This window comes from Lates calcarifer, linkage group LG20 (assembly GCF_001640805.2).
Source record: "Lates calcarifer isolate ASB-BC8 linkage group LG20, TLL_Latcal_v3, whole genome shotgun sequence".
NCBI classification, from domain to species: domain Eukaryota; kingdom Metazoa; phylum Chordata; class Actinopteri; family Centropomidae; genus Lates; species Lates calcarifer.
Genome location: NC_066852.1, coordinates 9,790,310 through 9,805,198, shown reverse-complemented (window position 1 = coordinate 9,805,198; position 14,889 = coordinate 9,790,310). Strand labels below are relative to the sequence as shown.

The window sequence follows — 14,889 nt, the reverse complement described above, 5'->3', positions numbered from 1 at the left end:
TTTATCCAGACTATCCTATTATATTATAACTATTGAAGGGATTGTCACAAATTTTTATACAGACATTCATGATCCCCAGAGGATGAATCCCACAGACTTTTGTGATCAATATTTTGGTTTATGACTGAATACCTTCAAAACTAATGACATTCCCAGCAGCCTTAGTAGTACTTTAGTCCTGATTAGCATTAGTTAGCGTGCTAACAAGCTAAACTAAAATTATGATCATGATAAATGTACCTGCTTAGTATGTAGTATGGCTGTAGACTCTTAGTGTTGTCTTGTTTTCATATTTGAAAGTGTGTTAGTATGTGACAATCAGTCTTTGCCCAAAATATGAACACACAGCAGTGTAGTAATGTAGGTATCCACTAAACTTGAATACCTGTCATCTTAGTATTTCTCTACAGACAACCACAATGAAAATAAATGTTTCATTTTTGTTCTGTCATCAGCTGCAAGTACGTGTATGCTACAAGAGTCAGAGTGACCTGAATGTTCATAGATGATTGCTATTTTGTGGTCCCATAGTTCAAACATTTCTGTGCTAGATGCCGTTTAGTCACAGTCTCTAACTAATGGCCACTGGGTGGCTCTGCTGGACCAGTTTGCTCAAAAGGTTTCTCTGACTAACTTGATTTATTTTTTTCCCCAGTGTTTTTCTGATACCATGTTGTGAAAGGTGCAGACTGCAGCTGCTCTGTTTAGGCAAGAGGTAAAGTAATCTGAAAGTAACAGGAAATAATCTGAATTATTTATCAGTCTGTTTTTTTTTTCTTTTTAAGCAACAGTGTGTGCTTGATGCTTTGAATTTAGTGACCAAGGTGGGGGACACAGTCATACTGAACCTACAACTTACATATATTGTCAACTGTAAAAACCAGGTTATGAACTAAAACAACACAGCAGATGTAGGCTAATTAAACCATTTTTAAAAGCACAAATAACACTCCTCAGGGCACCACATACACTGAACCAGTCATTCTTTCTACATTTGCCATTCATTTCTATTGCAGTCTCTGGGGTTAGAGGACATAAGATTGCCAAAAGTGGAGACGCAGGGACATCACATCGTAGAGCGTGGACACAGCAGCGGATATCCCGGTTCCAAGGACAGGAAGGCTGCTCTTCCTCCACCAGCCCCCTGATACACACATAGAAACAGTACACTCTGTGGCATTGTTAATGGCAATACCATCCAGTGCTCCCACTTTTTTTTTTTTTTTGTGCCAGTGCCACAGTCTCTTTGATCATTGTTCCATGCACCAAATGATTCTCTCCAGGGAGTACATATATCTACTCCTTTGTATATATAAATAAACAAAGATGTCCAGAGTGAGATGAAAAAATGAGACTTCATATCAAAATCCTAATTTCACCCTTTGAACTGAGCCCCTCTGGTTTCTTATCAGTCCCATGGTAGCCTCTTTTCCCTGCCAAATTAGTCAATGTTCTCCCCCATCCTCATTTCCTTATGTTTTCTCAAAGCAGAGCTCTGTTTTTCATCAAAAGGTCAAGGGCCAATCCTCCATCATTCCTGCTTCTACGACAGAACTTCAGGAACTCTGGCTTGACCTTTACCTTAATTTTTCACAGCTCAGTGTTTTTGCTGAATAGCTGCTGTCTCACTATAGTCACACCGTCATCAGTAGAGTATAGTGTGATGAATGTGGCATGGTCTGCAGCTTTGAAAGCCTCAGAATGAGGTGATTTGCAGTTTGTTGTTATTGTTTTTTGTTTTTTTAAATCATGGAAATCAGTATAAAACCAGCTCATCTGTTTTGAATTTTGAAACCCACCTTATCAGTATTTGACAGTGGAGTAAGTGTTGTGGAGTGGGCAACATACCCTGAGTCCTCTAATCTACCCAAATAAACACTCTTCTTCCCTCCCCCCTGGTTCCAGGGGTTATCACAGAAACCCTCCACTGCTCCCCTGCCCACCACCACCACCACCACCACCAGTCTTTAACACAGCCCAGCCTGCTCTCTGTGCATTCACATTAGAGGCAACACAGGATACACACTCACACACTTACTCATATCTCAGACTGGAGTCAGAGTGAGGAAACAGAATGTCAGGGAAGGAAGCGCTGAAGCCAGTGGGAAAGCAGAATTTGCCTCAAGTCTCCAGTTCTCCTTTCTGACCCACTCTGAGACGTCAGTGGGAGACATTTAGATTCATAACAGCGGGAAAATAGCAGATCTTTTTTTTTTAAATAATTTTTTTTGTTATTTTTTTGGAAATAGACCAGAAAACCAGAAAAACAGAAGAAGATTAGCAGAAACTCAGCTTTTCTTGGATACCAGCCTCAAGATCTGGATTTTCAGACAGAGAAGACACACACCAGGAGGAAATTCTTCAAATTCTCTTTGCCTCTGACTCCTCACCGCTCTTCAGGTCTTTCAGAGTGCCATCATCTGCTGCCACCATCGAACTCAGACACACGGTGAGTACAAAACACACAACCTGACCCCACTGAAAGGGATAATTTTACTCAAATGAACACAGTACATACTTCTGTTAAGATACCCCGAAACATGCTTCTTGCCAAATTGTGTTCCTGTGAATATGGAGATGAATTTATTTTGATGCGGTTGATCCAATCTGGGAACAAGAGGGCTGTATTGATGATGTCATCAAAAGGCAAGTGTTTGAGCTCTGTGCTTCTTAGGCTGGGCACACTCACAAACACAACCCCTTCAAGGGAAAAGTAATTCTTAAAATCTGTTCCTTAGGCCACATGGGTGTTGTATAAAATCATATGACGAGCACAAAGCTGTTAGCAGTAGATATTCTCTTCATTGAGCACCACAAACACGTGAACTGATGATGGAGGGGGACAGTAGCTACGATTTTGATGGGCAGTAATTTCTTTAAAATGTTGCTGACAAGACAAGAAGGCAAGATTTCTTGTGTGTTCACAGCAGCTGCTAACACACTTGAAAACAGGGAAATGGTTGAACTTGTCATTTTCTCATCACGTTAATGTGTGGAAACGCTCGAACATCAGAGTTGACAAAATAACAGTGAAAAATGACATTATTGTGACGGAACTCAAAGCTCACACTACCGTTAATGTGTGTGGGGGAAGTTGTAGGGCAACATTTGTTCTGTCAAAATCAAAGTCATAACATTGTTCTGAGACTCCGATCAGTGATTAGTCAGACTGCTCGGCGTTTTCCAGTAGCTCCCGGCTCATTGTTCTGGGTGGTGGTTATCCTGGAGTTTGGAGGTGGGGTCAGTGGAGCCCATTTCCTCGCACTTAAAGCTGTGCAGTTATCTGTGTTGACTTCCACACCTTTCACCACATTATTTAAGGATACCATTACTTAATGGATTAACAGTCTTTAGCTTTCCATGATAGAAGTCCATGTTTATAGTGGATAGGCCAGGCAGGGTAGGAAAACAAACTATTTGAACGATATTTTCTTTCATCATCAGATACAAGTACAGACACTTAAAATACTTCACATCATTTCAATATTATGAATCAAAATCAATTATGTTTTTCACTAAATATGAGCTCGTCCTGACAGCTGGCTTAAAATCAAATCATTTTACTCCAGAATATTGAGCAGATTCATTAATCGCATGTAACTGAGCTAAACCAGTTTATTTTTCTTGCAGTTTAGGCCACAAAGAAGATGAGTCTGTCACGGAATGGGACGCTTGAGAAGACGGTACCTGAGCCACGCTCCCTCTCCAGAGACGGGTCGGGGGCCGTGGTGCCGCCTCCATACAGCAGCAGCGAGGCCCCTGATATGGAGCCCCTGGAGCTGAGGGGCTCTCTGGACTGCTGGGCCTGCTCTGTGCTGGTCACCGCCCAGAATCTGGTCATCGCCCTGATCAACGGCGTGGTGGCCAGCATCGTGTTTGGCGTCATCCTCACCCCTGCTCTTGCTATGGTCATATTTGGCTTCCTCTGCCACTCCACGGTAACAGCCTCCTGTGGAAATGAGTCTTTATTTAAAAATAGTGGGCCACAAATGAATGCTTAGAGATGGTTTAAGTTACCGTACAGGAAATGTTTTGCACTAACAGGAAATGATGTAGCCTGTCAGTCAAAGTGTGATTTTGGAATGCCATATCTAATTAACCACACAAAGAGAGAAGAAAAATGTTTTTCCAGAGATTTGATACTGTTTTCCAAGATCTTACTGAATCTTCCTGGAGCTTAATTTTAATTTTTTGCAGCTGTGACTAAGCTTCTCCAGTTCCTTTGTGCAGTGTATTGTGGGACTATAATGACCATCAACAGCACACTCATAAATGCAGCAGATTTAGTGCATAGTGTTTTTATCCACTTTTCCAGTGTGGCCTCATTACATGAACAAAACGTCTTTAAAATTAGTACTTCACCAGGGTACAGGTTTAGACTAAACTGGGGGACACACTGAATAGCTAGAGGTAGTTTTGTGTGTGTGAGTATGTGTGTCCTGCACATTCCTTTACTTATATCTGTACCCATTCCATTACTCATCCATACCCCACCCCCCACCCCCACCCAGGTGCAGCCCCATGGAACATCTCTGTACTGTTCGGACATACTGGACGACGGTGGCTGCGTGGCTCTGCTGGTCGTGGGTTTTCTGCTGCTCACCCCTCTGCTGGTCCTGGCGCTCGCCGCCTACTGCCGCCTGGCCCGACACCTGCAGCTGGGCCTGTGTTTCATTCCCTACAGCCGTGCCGTCTACAAGAACCTGCCTGCCTCACGCCGCCGGGGAGGCGGAGGAGGTTGCTGTGGCCAGGAGGGAGCTTCAGAGAGGGAGAGGAAGGGTAGTGTATGGGTGTAGGAGAGGAAAAGAGGATCGTATGTGATTGTAAGATGTATCCTTGTTTAATGACTACAGTTGGGTTGTTTTCAGTCTGGTATTGTATTTCTATTTCTACAGCCATTGTAAAAATCCATCATATGTCATCATTTATATTGATTGTTTGGAAGTCTATATTGATTTTTATACTAGTCTACATGTATTTTTTTAAAATACCTTTTTACAATAAAATATTGCAAGCTGAATTTTGTGTTTCATGCAGAGCTCTGCAAACTGAGCATGATGGACAGTGAAACATGAAGGTGAATTTCAATGAAGTATAAAATGGACTGAATGGATTTAATGGACAAAATATGAATACAAACTTCCATCCTGCATCATTATCACAAGTCTGTGGATTCTCTTTGGACTGTAGCATACAAGATCAGAGTCATCAGAATGTGCAGCCACATCATGGTCACAGTTATTTTAATCCACAGGCTCTTATGGGACAGTTCTACAGATGTCAAACCTTTGTTGCCTATACTCATTAAAACACTATCATTCAAACAAGTAACAAGATACTTTCTGTGTTGAAGACACAGGTAGATAGAATATATCTGGTGTCTTACCATACAGTATCATTATCTTTTTATTATTCACGCTGGCCATTTCAGTTGTATTTACTGTAAATTCATAAGCATGTGATGGTAACCTTTAACCACTTTATACTCATATTATATCATGTAGCTTTAACAGCAAATCATAAGTTGTTTTGTGGTTCTATTTTGTATTACTAATCTAATGTCTAAAATCTAGGCAGAGGTATTAGAGGCTAATGTTGATAGATTAATGCAAATTTTAATCCATAATACATCAGTTTATACTTGATATGAGTCAGCTATTGATATACTTCTTAAAATTATCTTCCTGTCTAGAAACAATTTGTCAAAAAGTAAAGACACATTTCAAGTCAAACCAAATAACTGGCTCTAGAGGGGAACATGACTCCTCAGAAAGGAGTTTGAATTTATTTTTGACCTTTATCCACCTCTGCTGGTGATGGTTAGGAACTGCAACAACATCTTTTTGCCCATAAAACACATGAACTCAGGGAGTAAATTCAGATTTTAAATTTACATCATTAAGCAAAACAAAGAGTCTTAACTTCACATCTACACATCTAAAATATCTCCAGTACAATAGTGATAATATTTTGTAAGCAGTATCTTGAAATGACAATCAATAATCAGTTTTTTTTTTATGCATATTTATGTTCACCTGTTATGAACAAGTTGTAGTTGTAGCCATAGCAGGTAAGAACTGACAACTGGCCACACATAATTACATTCTGTAATGATACTGGCAAGTAAATACACATAACAATATGATACAGTCTGCCACACTTCTGTTCATCCACTTAGGTGTATCCTATCTGTTTAGATGAGGCTGAAGTATCATAACTAGATTCATTTGTTTATCCATTCACTTCTTCATCTATTTCTGATCTCAGACCAGCCTGAACAGGTCACCAGCTCACAGCAGATACCAAATAAGGAACAACTTTGGAAGAGTGAATATTTTGAATGTGATCAAATGACATAGTGTCAGAACTGTATTGAATTGTACTCCATATTACTGTAATCATTTTTTCTCTAGACTCCATTTAAAAACTCCAGCAAATATTCCAGGATAATTGATATCTCTGTCAGACATCTTGAATGTAGACCACATGACTATTAGTCGACTTATGTCACAGGATTTCCTACCGGTGAACTCCTCCCATGTGCTTAGGATTAGTGAAAGCTTAGCCTGAGTGCTATTACCTTTTAAATCCACTTGGTGGAGACAGAGGCAAAATTCTAACAGAGTCTCACAGTTGGAGTGGGAGAGCACCAACTGAAGACGTGTAGATAATTGTGCAGTCAAACCAAGTGAAAGAGATATAAAACCTTTATTCATACATAAATTACAAACACAAGGTTTGGCACTTGTTTGAATAAAACAATGCATTTGAATACCTTTAGAATGTTGGATAAAAATGAAGTTATGCTGTACTGCAATATTGTCCTTTAATAGATCTGTTCTTCACATTGAAAATTCTGCATTTGTGTGTCTGATATGTCGTCTTCATTTCCTGGCCTGGACAGATGTGTGAGGTTAACAAGGTTGGTTGTTAATATTCATTAATAGTTTGTGATGTGGGGCTTTGTAAGGAGCTGTGAATGAGCCAGGTTCCAGGGTACCGCGTCCTTCTTCATCCACTTGACCCATGATGATGTAGTTGACACCTATCGCAAAGAAAAATGTGCACAGAGGTTAATCGGAGTTATACTAATAATTTATTGTCTATATGAGTATGTGATTCCAGGAAGTTCATACCTCTTCGGAGCACCGGACACTTCTTACACTGTGACACCAGCTTAACCGACATTGTTTCTCCCACTTGTGTGATGGTTAGTCGACCTGCCTTGTAGGCCTTAATGAGGGAGACACCAACCTGAAGAGTGCCACGGGGTCCGGGGGTCAGAGAGGTCACCTTCCCAGTTAGCACTGGAAAAAGGAGGTCTCAGTCAGAACACCGTATCTGATTGATCTGATTGGCTACTTGTTGTGTATGTGAACAGGAACAAACGTACCGAATTCACTGGCACAGAAACTGGTCTTGATAGTCCCGTCTCTCTTACAGGCTTTGGCACACAGCGGATTCTGAGGGACTAAAAACATAACACACAAATATAATGCATTATAGATGTAGACGACTCCTGTTCATGGACACACATGCGTGCACATAACTTCACTCACCAGGCCTCTTTCCATTCGGCTTTGTGACTGGCGGCCTCCTGTCTTGGGTTGTGGCGCCCTGTCCACGAGTTCTCGTAGGCTTGACCGGTCTGGTTCTCTCGGCGGGGTCAGGGCGAGGAGGTGGCACATACTTGGGGGTGGGGGCAGGCGGCTGGATGGTAGCGGCAGGACGTTCACGTGGAATGGGTCTAACTGCAGGTTTCGGGGGAACGGACCTTGTGCCAGCTCCTGAGTCCACTGTTGTGATCTGAGTACCACGAGGGACACTGGTGTAGTGGGCAAGGAATCCATCAGACGTCACACTGAGGTCAGACACAAACTGGACCAGTAGCTTGTTGCCAGTGGTGATAATAGGTCTGCACAGGAAACAGGAAATGGACAAGTTATGAATAGTGGAATTAAAATTACTTTGATGGCCAAGAAACAGCTGTAATAATATCTGTCACTCACTGTGGGGTCTGATCACCACAGTATTTTCCAATCAGGCGTGAATCATCTCTCTCTCCACCATTAAAGAATGCCACGTAATCAAACCGGCAATAGGTGTCAGCCTCCAAGACGAACTTGTCAAACTTCACCTGGATAACCTTGTAACCAAAACAGAAACATGCTTTGAATGATCAGTTGCAGAGCTGTCTTCTTTGTGGGGTGTGTAAAGTCTTTGGAAAATTAAATGTATCCATGCTGGGAGTGAGTGTGCAACCAACCATATCAGGCTCCACAGAGATAAGCCAGGAACAGCTGGTTCCTGGTGGGTATTTCTTGTCAGGCCAGTTGGGCGTCTTGATCTCTCCCTGGGATTTTGTTATCCTTCCCCCACAGAACTGTTGGTCTGAAACAAGTCGTACATGCTCCATGAGGATAATGAATAAAGACAGCAAACTGCACTCTAAGGTGTGTGCAAAGTATTATTTGTGTTCACTAAATAAATAGTTTCCTTAATGATTTATTGACTTTTGAAGTTTAGAATTGGTTTTTGAAATCGGATCCCTTGTTGATCACATGTTGCATCAATCACACTAATCTGGAGGTTAAAAATTTCACAACTGGTATGTGTAATCTTGCAACTGTGCTCCCAAGGAAAATATATTGTGCAAGCTGTGTGATCAGGGAGAAGTGGAATTTAAATCCCATTTCCGTCTGTATTGCAAACACTGCAGTGACTTATAAGTGTTAATTGTTCATACAATGGCTCAACAACTGTCCCACATAAGAGAACATTGATAAAGAGTTAACAATTTGTAGCTAATGCTTTATTAATGGTTAATAAATAATTTACTAATCATTCATAGATGGCTAACCTTTGATAGAAACACATTTTGGATTGTCATGTTGTGAAAAATCCCTTCTTCTAGTATTTATCCTTCCTATTTTATAATACTGGAATTGTAAATGTCATCAAGTCAATCACAAGTGCTTCATAAGATGTTAATAAAGTTTGATTTTGGCCCAGATTCTCTGCAGTCTTTTTTTCCAGATGTTAAGTGACCATATGGTCTCATTCGTAAAAGAGATTTTTCACATCCTGGCAACCAGTTGGCTTATAAGTGATATATGAAGCTTTTGTAAAAGGACTTATTAAAGAAATAGCTCACAGTAACACTTTTGGGACCTTTCCAAAAATGTTGAACTATTCCTTTAACCATTAAAAAATAGATCTTAGTTTAAATTTATAAACAGTTCAAGAAGGGTACATGCTGCACTCTGGGCCTGGTTTATAATTTGTGGTGTGTTGTGAGCCCATGCAGACATGTTTGTATGAAAAAAACCCTCGAAAATATGACCACATACCATCCACATATGGTTTGGTTCCACTGAAATAGGCCACAAACCCTCTACCCTGCGTCTCTGCATCAGAGACCATCTCTAACATCATGGTGTTTGTGGTAGAAATAAGAGCGCCGGGCCGGAAAGTTCCACAAAAGCGACCCAGTTTTTGCACCAAGTTGGAATGGCCATTGTAAACATCCAGATAGTCATAGCGACATTGTGAGTCAGCCTCCAGGTCAAAAATGCGGAAGGAGAGCATGACCACGTTCCCTTCAGGGACCTGGAAACCAAAGAAATTGTACATGAGTCAGACACCAAAAAACAGAGTGAGGAGGGAGTCAGTATTCAGACATGTTGTAGGGCAAGTGACTCACAGTGATACGCCAGGTGCATTTACTATTGGGTTTGTAGAAGCTTGGGAACCCCTCACTGCCAACAAACCCAGAGTCTGCAACCAGGTCACCTCCACAGTAGAACACAGGCCTGTGAGGAAGAAGACAGTAAGACAGTGGGAAATTAGTAGTGAGAATATCATGGACAGAGTAGTAAAGACAATGAAGGCAGTGTAGGTCTATGAGCCAACCAAACTGCATCAATATAAGTCCACTGAGACTCAACTCCTGATGAAAGGCTATAGGTGTTTTGAATGGTTTCCTTTAACAGACTATCTCTATGACTGTCTTTGAGGTCAATTTTAGGTAAAAAGTCAACTGCTATTACTAATTGTTATATATAGAGCCCCAAAGTATTCAATATTAAAAAAAAAAAAAAAGTCATACAAATAAACAATAAAATAATTTGAAATATACAATAATTTGTGAAAAAATATGTTAAAATTAGACAAGTGTTAAGAGCTTGGTTCATCAGTGAGCATCAAACATAAAGAGACCGTGTTATTGGCAGTAGCTAACGTTAGCTTGTGTTTTTTTTTTTTTTTTTTTTTTTAGCAGTGATTTAATTCTAAAGATGTTCTTCTGGGAAAAATAAATGTAATGTAAAAGCAAAAAGACATACAGTGTTTCTCTACTAGCTAACACCACTAACACTGGAATTAACCTTTATACTGAGTAAAAGTGGTATATGCGGTCATGTTAGCTTAAGGTTTAAAAGCTGAAGAGGTTTAGTTACTGTATACTGTGTTTACATACAACAGCAGCTTTTGTTGTTAAATTAATTAATCAATTCACAAATTGCTGGCTCATTTATATGCAGTATTTACCAGTATAATTATGTATTATTATTTATTTAATATTGAACACTTTGAGGTTCCAGAGCTGCAAAGTGACTACACAGTAATTTCAGCTGATATAATACTTATTCATGGGTGTTAGGGTTAGAATTTATTTTGGGATTATTATTAATGCATTTAGAAAGTGAGAATAAAGTTAAGCTTTCCAGGTTTGACCAGAAAGCTTCTAACAATACATTATGAATACATTATGAAGAGTCTGGTGATGTTAGTGGTCCCTGTGGAGGCTCTCAATACTACAACTCACTTCTCATAGTATTACCCTAATCCATCACAATACTTTTAAGCAGTGGTTCTCAAAGTGGCTCCTGTATGGATAGACCCAGGGTGTCATTTTAATAATGTTTTACCACATTCAAAATGAGGTTATGTTTACTCTAACTACATTTTTATGCTATGCATAAACATTGGAATCACCATATAACCCTGTTAACTATGAAGTTACACCACAACTTACAACTGATGTTTTTCATAGTAATGGGGGTGCCATGACAAAAGCTCAATCTGGATCAAGGCCATGGTTTAACAGTGTTTTGGAACTACTGCTTTACAGTCATACAAATGAAGAAGCATGGACAAAAAGGATGATGTAGCTCAGCTTTTCAGCTGACAAGCACATTTTACAGTTGATGGACTTTTCCACCCTCATCGTTACAGTGCCACTTCATGTAATAAATTCTGGTGCTTTCCAAAAACTCAGTGAGCTCACTGAATGTCATTGGTCATTTCACAGAGGGGAAAATTTCCTATTTCAGGGTGTTGCCTGTTGGGCACATTTGTTTACTTGTGGGCCAAGAAGAATGTGCCTGTTATTATGAAGTTATTATTTTTTGTAGTATTTTACAGTCTATTTGTGGTGTGAGGAGTTGTTTCTGGGTCAACTGTAAAAAATGACACAGTTTAACATATCCAAGACATTCTATGAAAAAAACATGTTTTGCACATGCACTTCAGAGAATGAGATGCAACGGAAAAATATTTTCTCACTAAATATGAGCTCAGTAAACAGAACCCCAGCAAAGTCAGACGCCTTGCTGATTAGAGCCAAGATGTCCAGAGCCAGAGCCAAGTTGCTCTGACTCGACCCCACAGGCAGAACCAAAAGCGTTAACATCTGTGGGGGCTCAGCCACTGCAAACTCAGCGTGCCTCACATCATGAGCCAAAAACCAACTGGACAACTCTGTGCCCAATCAAACAGTGCTCTGGAAAGAATTTACTTACAGAGACAGGAAAAAATTCACAGTATTTTTCATTCTTAAGTTAGCAAAAAGTAAAACTTTAAACTTAAAACGTCAGCTGAATTCCATACAGGAAGATCATGATTAATTTCAGGAAGAAGACACTGACCAAGACACATTCAACACACACATTCCTCACACACTGTGACCTCACCTGGTGAAATTCGTCTGCTGAGCTGTCGTCCATCCTAAACTCAGAGACAGGAGCAAGGCGAGACCCCAGATGTAGTCCACATGCATCATGATGCCGTGTGCACACAAAGCAAAGCAGACTGTTGCAGAAAAGGGAGATGGTAGCAGGAGGCAAGAGGTGAAAGACAAGGGGGGGAGGAGGAAGAGGCTGCTAACGTGGGATGGGCGGAGAGAATGAATGAGTGGGGAGGAAGAGAGTTCGAGAATGGATAGAGAGACAGACAGAGATGCTGTAAGGACAACAGCGGTGAGAAAGAGCCATGAGGGGGGGATGACGTGAGTGGGGAGGGAGGGAGGAGAAGGCTCTAATTAGAGCCAGATGTTCTTTCTAGAACAACACTGGGCCCAATATAACGGAGGGGGGATCTAGGAAAGAAGGGCAGTTTGGAGAAGTATCAGAGGTTGTGACTGAGGCTTTCAGAAAACATTCAGAAGAGCGTGTCTTCTTACAGCAGATGTTTCTGGTTCTTCACAGGGTTGAAATTTAAGGTGAAAGAAGCTTGAAATTTGATTTGGAGGGCCATTAATGTCTGGCTGATCATTATGCAGGGTGCACAGGTGGGGGCTGAGCCTAAGGCTCTAGGGACTATAGCACTCAACAAGTAGGGCCATAAATTTCTACATTCCACACCAACATTTGAGACCTTTAATTTTCTTAACACAATCTTTTTTTTTAAAGAAAGTTATTAACTCTAATCATCTAGTTTAAACAAAAAATACACAGGATCCAAAAGGACCAGAGTAATAAAGTGTCATAAAACAAATTACCTCTTCCCTCTCACCGTATTTCCCTAAGCCCCAGGGCTCCTTTGGCTCCATAACATCTGAGCCAGAGAGCGTCTTTTTGTCCCACAATCCAGGCAAGAATAACACTCTTGAGGGGGGGAGTATCCTTTCTCTGTTAGGATATGCTGATGAGCCAACCCTCTGGCCCACGTCACTGAGGCCTATGGAGGGGATGCTGTTTCAATAATGCTATAAAATCAGTCGCTTTTATGGACAACAGAGCTGCAACACCTTGATCAAAGTCTGGAGCAAGCAGGATGGACAGCCTATAAAAGCACATAGCACAGTTTCCACAAAGAGATTGTGTTTCCAGCTGCATGTGGTACATGACTTAAGCTCTTTTAGTCACACCCTCATTTGCCTGCTTGAACTAGTTTTGGTGCCACTAATAAAGACTTGAGAACTTTGACAGTTTTGGTGCTCATGCAGAGCTAGAGAAATGAGCATTCCCTGGTCCTGCTGTGCTGTGTTTGTGTTAAGCCAAAGTCCTGATAAGAGGCAGCAGAAGCAGGAATGCAATGACGTGCAGAGTTTGCTGGGGGGGGGCAGACGGTGTCTGACTGTGCACAACTGCACAGCCATTTCCATTATGTGTAGGAGTAACAGTGACCCTTACACTCAGCAGGGATCCGAGCCAAGGGTGTAAGTTTCTGCAATAACTCAGAACGAATCCTTCAAGCTGGATGTGCATTCCTTTTGGAGAGTCAAAGGGAACAGTAGCGGGGGAGGGTATGACTGATGAGTGGGGGTAGATGGATGGGTAAAGAGAGAAAGGGCTGGATAAATCAGAAAAATGGAAAACAAACTTAAAGCGATCTGACAGAAAGACAGCTTAACAAAGTGAAAAGCTGTTTTTGAATGCACCCTGGAATAAGGTCATGTTCATGCCTCCCTGAGCCAACACATGACTGTATTATTAATCCACACATTCCCTCTGCAAATTACTCTTCTATTATGTCCGAGATAATCTCTTAGATTTATAAAAACACTGTCTAATGCGACGCTCCACTGGAGAGGGGGAAAACAGAATGAAAATGAATGTGTGCAGTTGTGTGAATCCATCTGAGAAGGTGACAGACCCAAACTAATGACTTCATAACAGTGGCAGACCCATCTGTTCTCTGTAATTGTGGTTCCTCTCAAATACACTATCCACAGTTTAAAAAAAGATCAGTCTTCCAATTATGCAGTGCAGTACAGTAGGGCCAGATCTCACATGACCTCAGCAATAAATAGAAACACATGCACAGAGATAAAGATTTGACTAGAAATGATAGTGTCCTGCTTTTAATCAAATAAATCCGACAAGAGTCAGTTGGAGTCAGTTACTAGAAGGTTCCCAACTTTATGTATGAGAGACCATTTGTCATCAGTCGTCTGCTCCTCTCGGGTTTAAAGGAAGGAGTCAGTAAGGCATGATAGCTTTTTCCTGGATATACTTCATTGTGCTCTTCATGAGACAAAGTGATACTGTGCATTGTGCTGTGCTTGAAAGCTCATAGCACCTCATTTGGCGTTAACAGGACGTTGCATTCAAGTGACATCTTATAATAAGGACCCTAACACACTGTGGATGGATGTGTTTGTCTAACAAAAGCTAAAATTAAGCAGTACAATATCGCACTTTGTGCTGTGCGCCCTCGCTCATTTTTCATGGCAAATGTTCAGGAGACACATCATCATTTGCCAGTAAGTCAGAGGAAGGTAATGAGAATATCACTGCTAGAAAACAATCTATTCCTCCCTCAGTGGAAACAAGAATGAAGCCGGAATGACACTCTTTTTTCTAAAGGAATAGACAAATATGCTGTGTATTTTCAAAAATCAAAAGCACAGTGGAAATTTCAGACAGACTCATATGCATGACTCTATGGTTGAGTAACTGGCCAAAATTTTGAGGTCAGAGAAAAGGAATTGTTACAGCTGCGACTTGCAAACGCGTAAAAATAGCAACATATAAATATAGATGATGCTCTTCCCACCCTGTTTACTGTATACTCTATGTACTCCCCATGATACATAATGCTAACAGATCTAATAGCAGCTGAACTACTATTTCAATCTATTGATATGAATGAAAAAAAAAATGTGTT

General features: G+C 40.8%; 2 protein-coding genes across 3 annotated transcripts; one reads left to right on the top strand and one right to left on the bottom strand.

Moving 5' to 3' along the window:
- Positions 1-1,989: 1,989 nt before the first annotated feature.
- tmem88a (transmembrane protein 88 a) lies at positions 1,990-5,020 on the top strand. Of its 2 annotated transcripts, none has more exons than XM_018690970.2 (3): positions 1,990-2,449; positions 3,636-3,938; positions 4,512-5,020. In XM_018690970.2, the coding sequence occupies exons 2-3, from the start codon at positions 3,648-3,650 to the stop codon at positions 4,794-4,796; spliced, it is 576 nt and encodes a 191-aa protein (XP_018546486.1). In that variant the 5' UTR covers positions 1,990-2,449; positions 3,636-3,647; the 3' UTR covers positions 4,797-5,020. The 2 variants fall into 2 exon arrangements, with proteins under 2 accessions (XP_018546486.1, XP_018546485.1); XM_018690969.2 differs by having other exon boundaries at positions 1,991-2,449; positions 3,631-3,938.
- A 1,669-nt stretch (positions 5,021-6,689) lies between these two features.
- On the bottom strand, positions 6,690-12,341 carry pcolcea (procollagen C-endopeptidase enhancer a). The gene is made up of 9 exons (XM_018691575.2): positions 11,973-12,341; positions 9,704-9,812; positions 9,351-9,609; positions 8,267-8,391; positions 8,010-8,146; positions 7,560-7,915; positions 7,394-7,471; positions 7,137-7,307; positions 6,690-7,045 (listed from the first exon to the last, which is right to left on the bottom strand). The coding sequence occupies exons 1-9, from the start codon at positions 12,059-12,061 to the stop codon at positions 6,915-6,917; spliced, it is 1,455 nt and encodes a 484-aa protein (XP_018547091.1). The 5' UTR covers positions 12,062-12,341; the 3' UTR covers positions 6,690-6,914.
- Between the last annotated feature and the right edge of the window lie 2,548 nt (positions 12,342-14,889).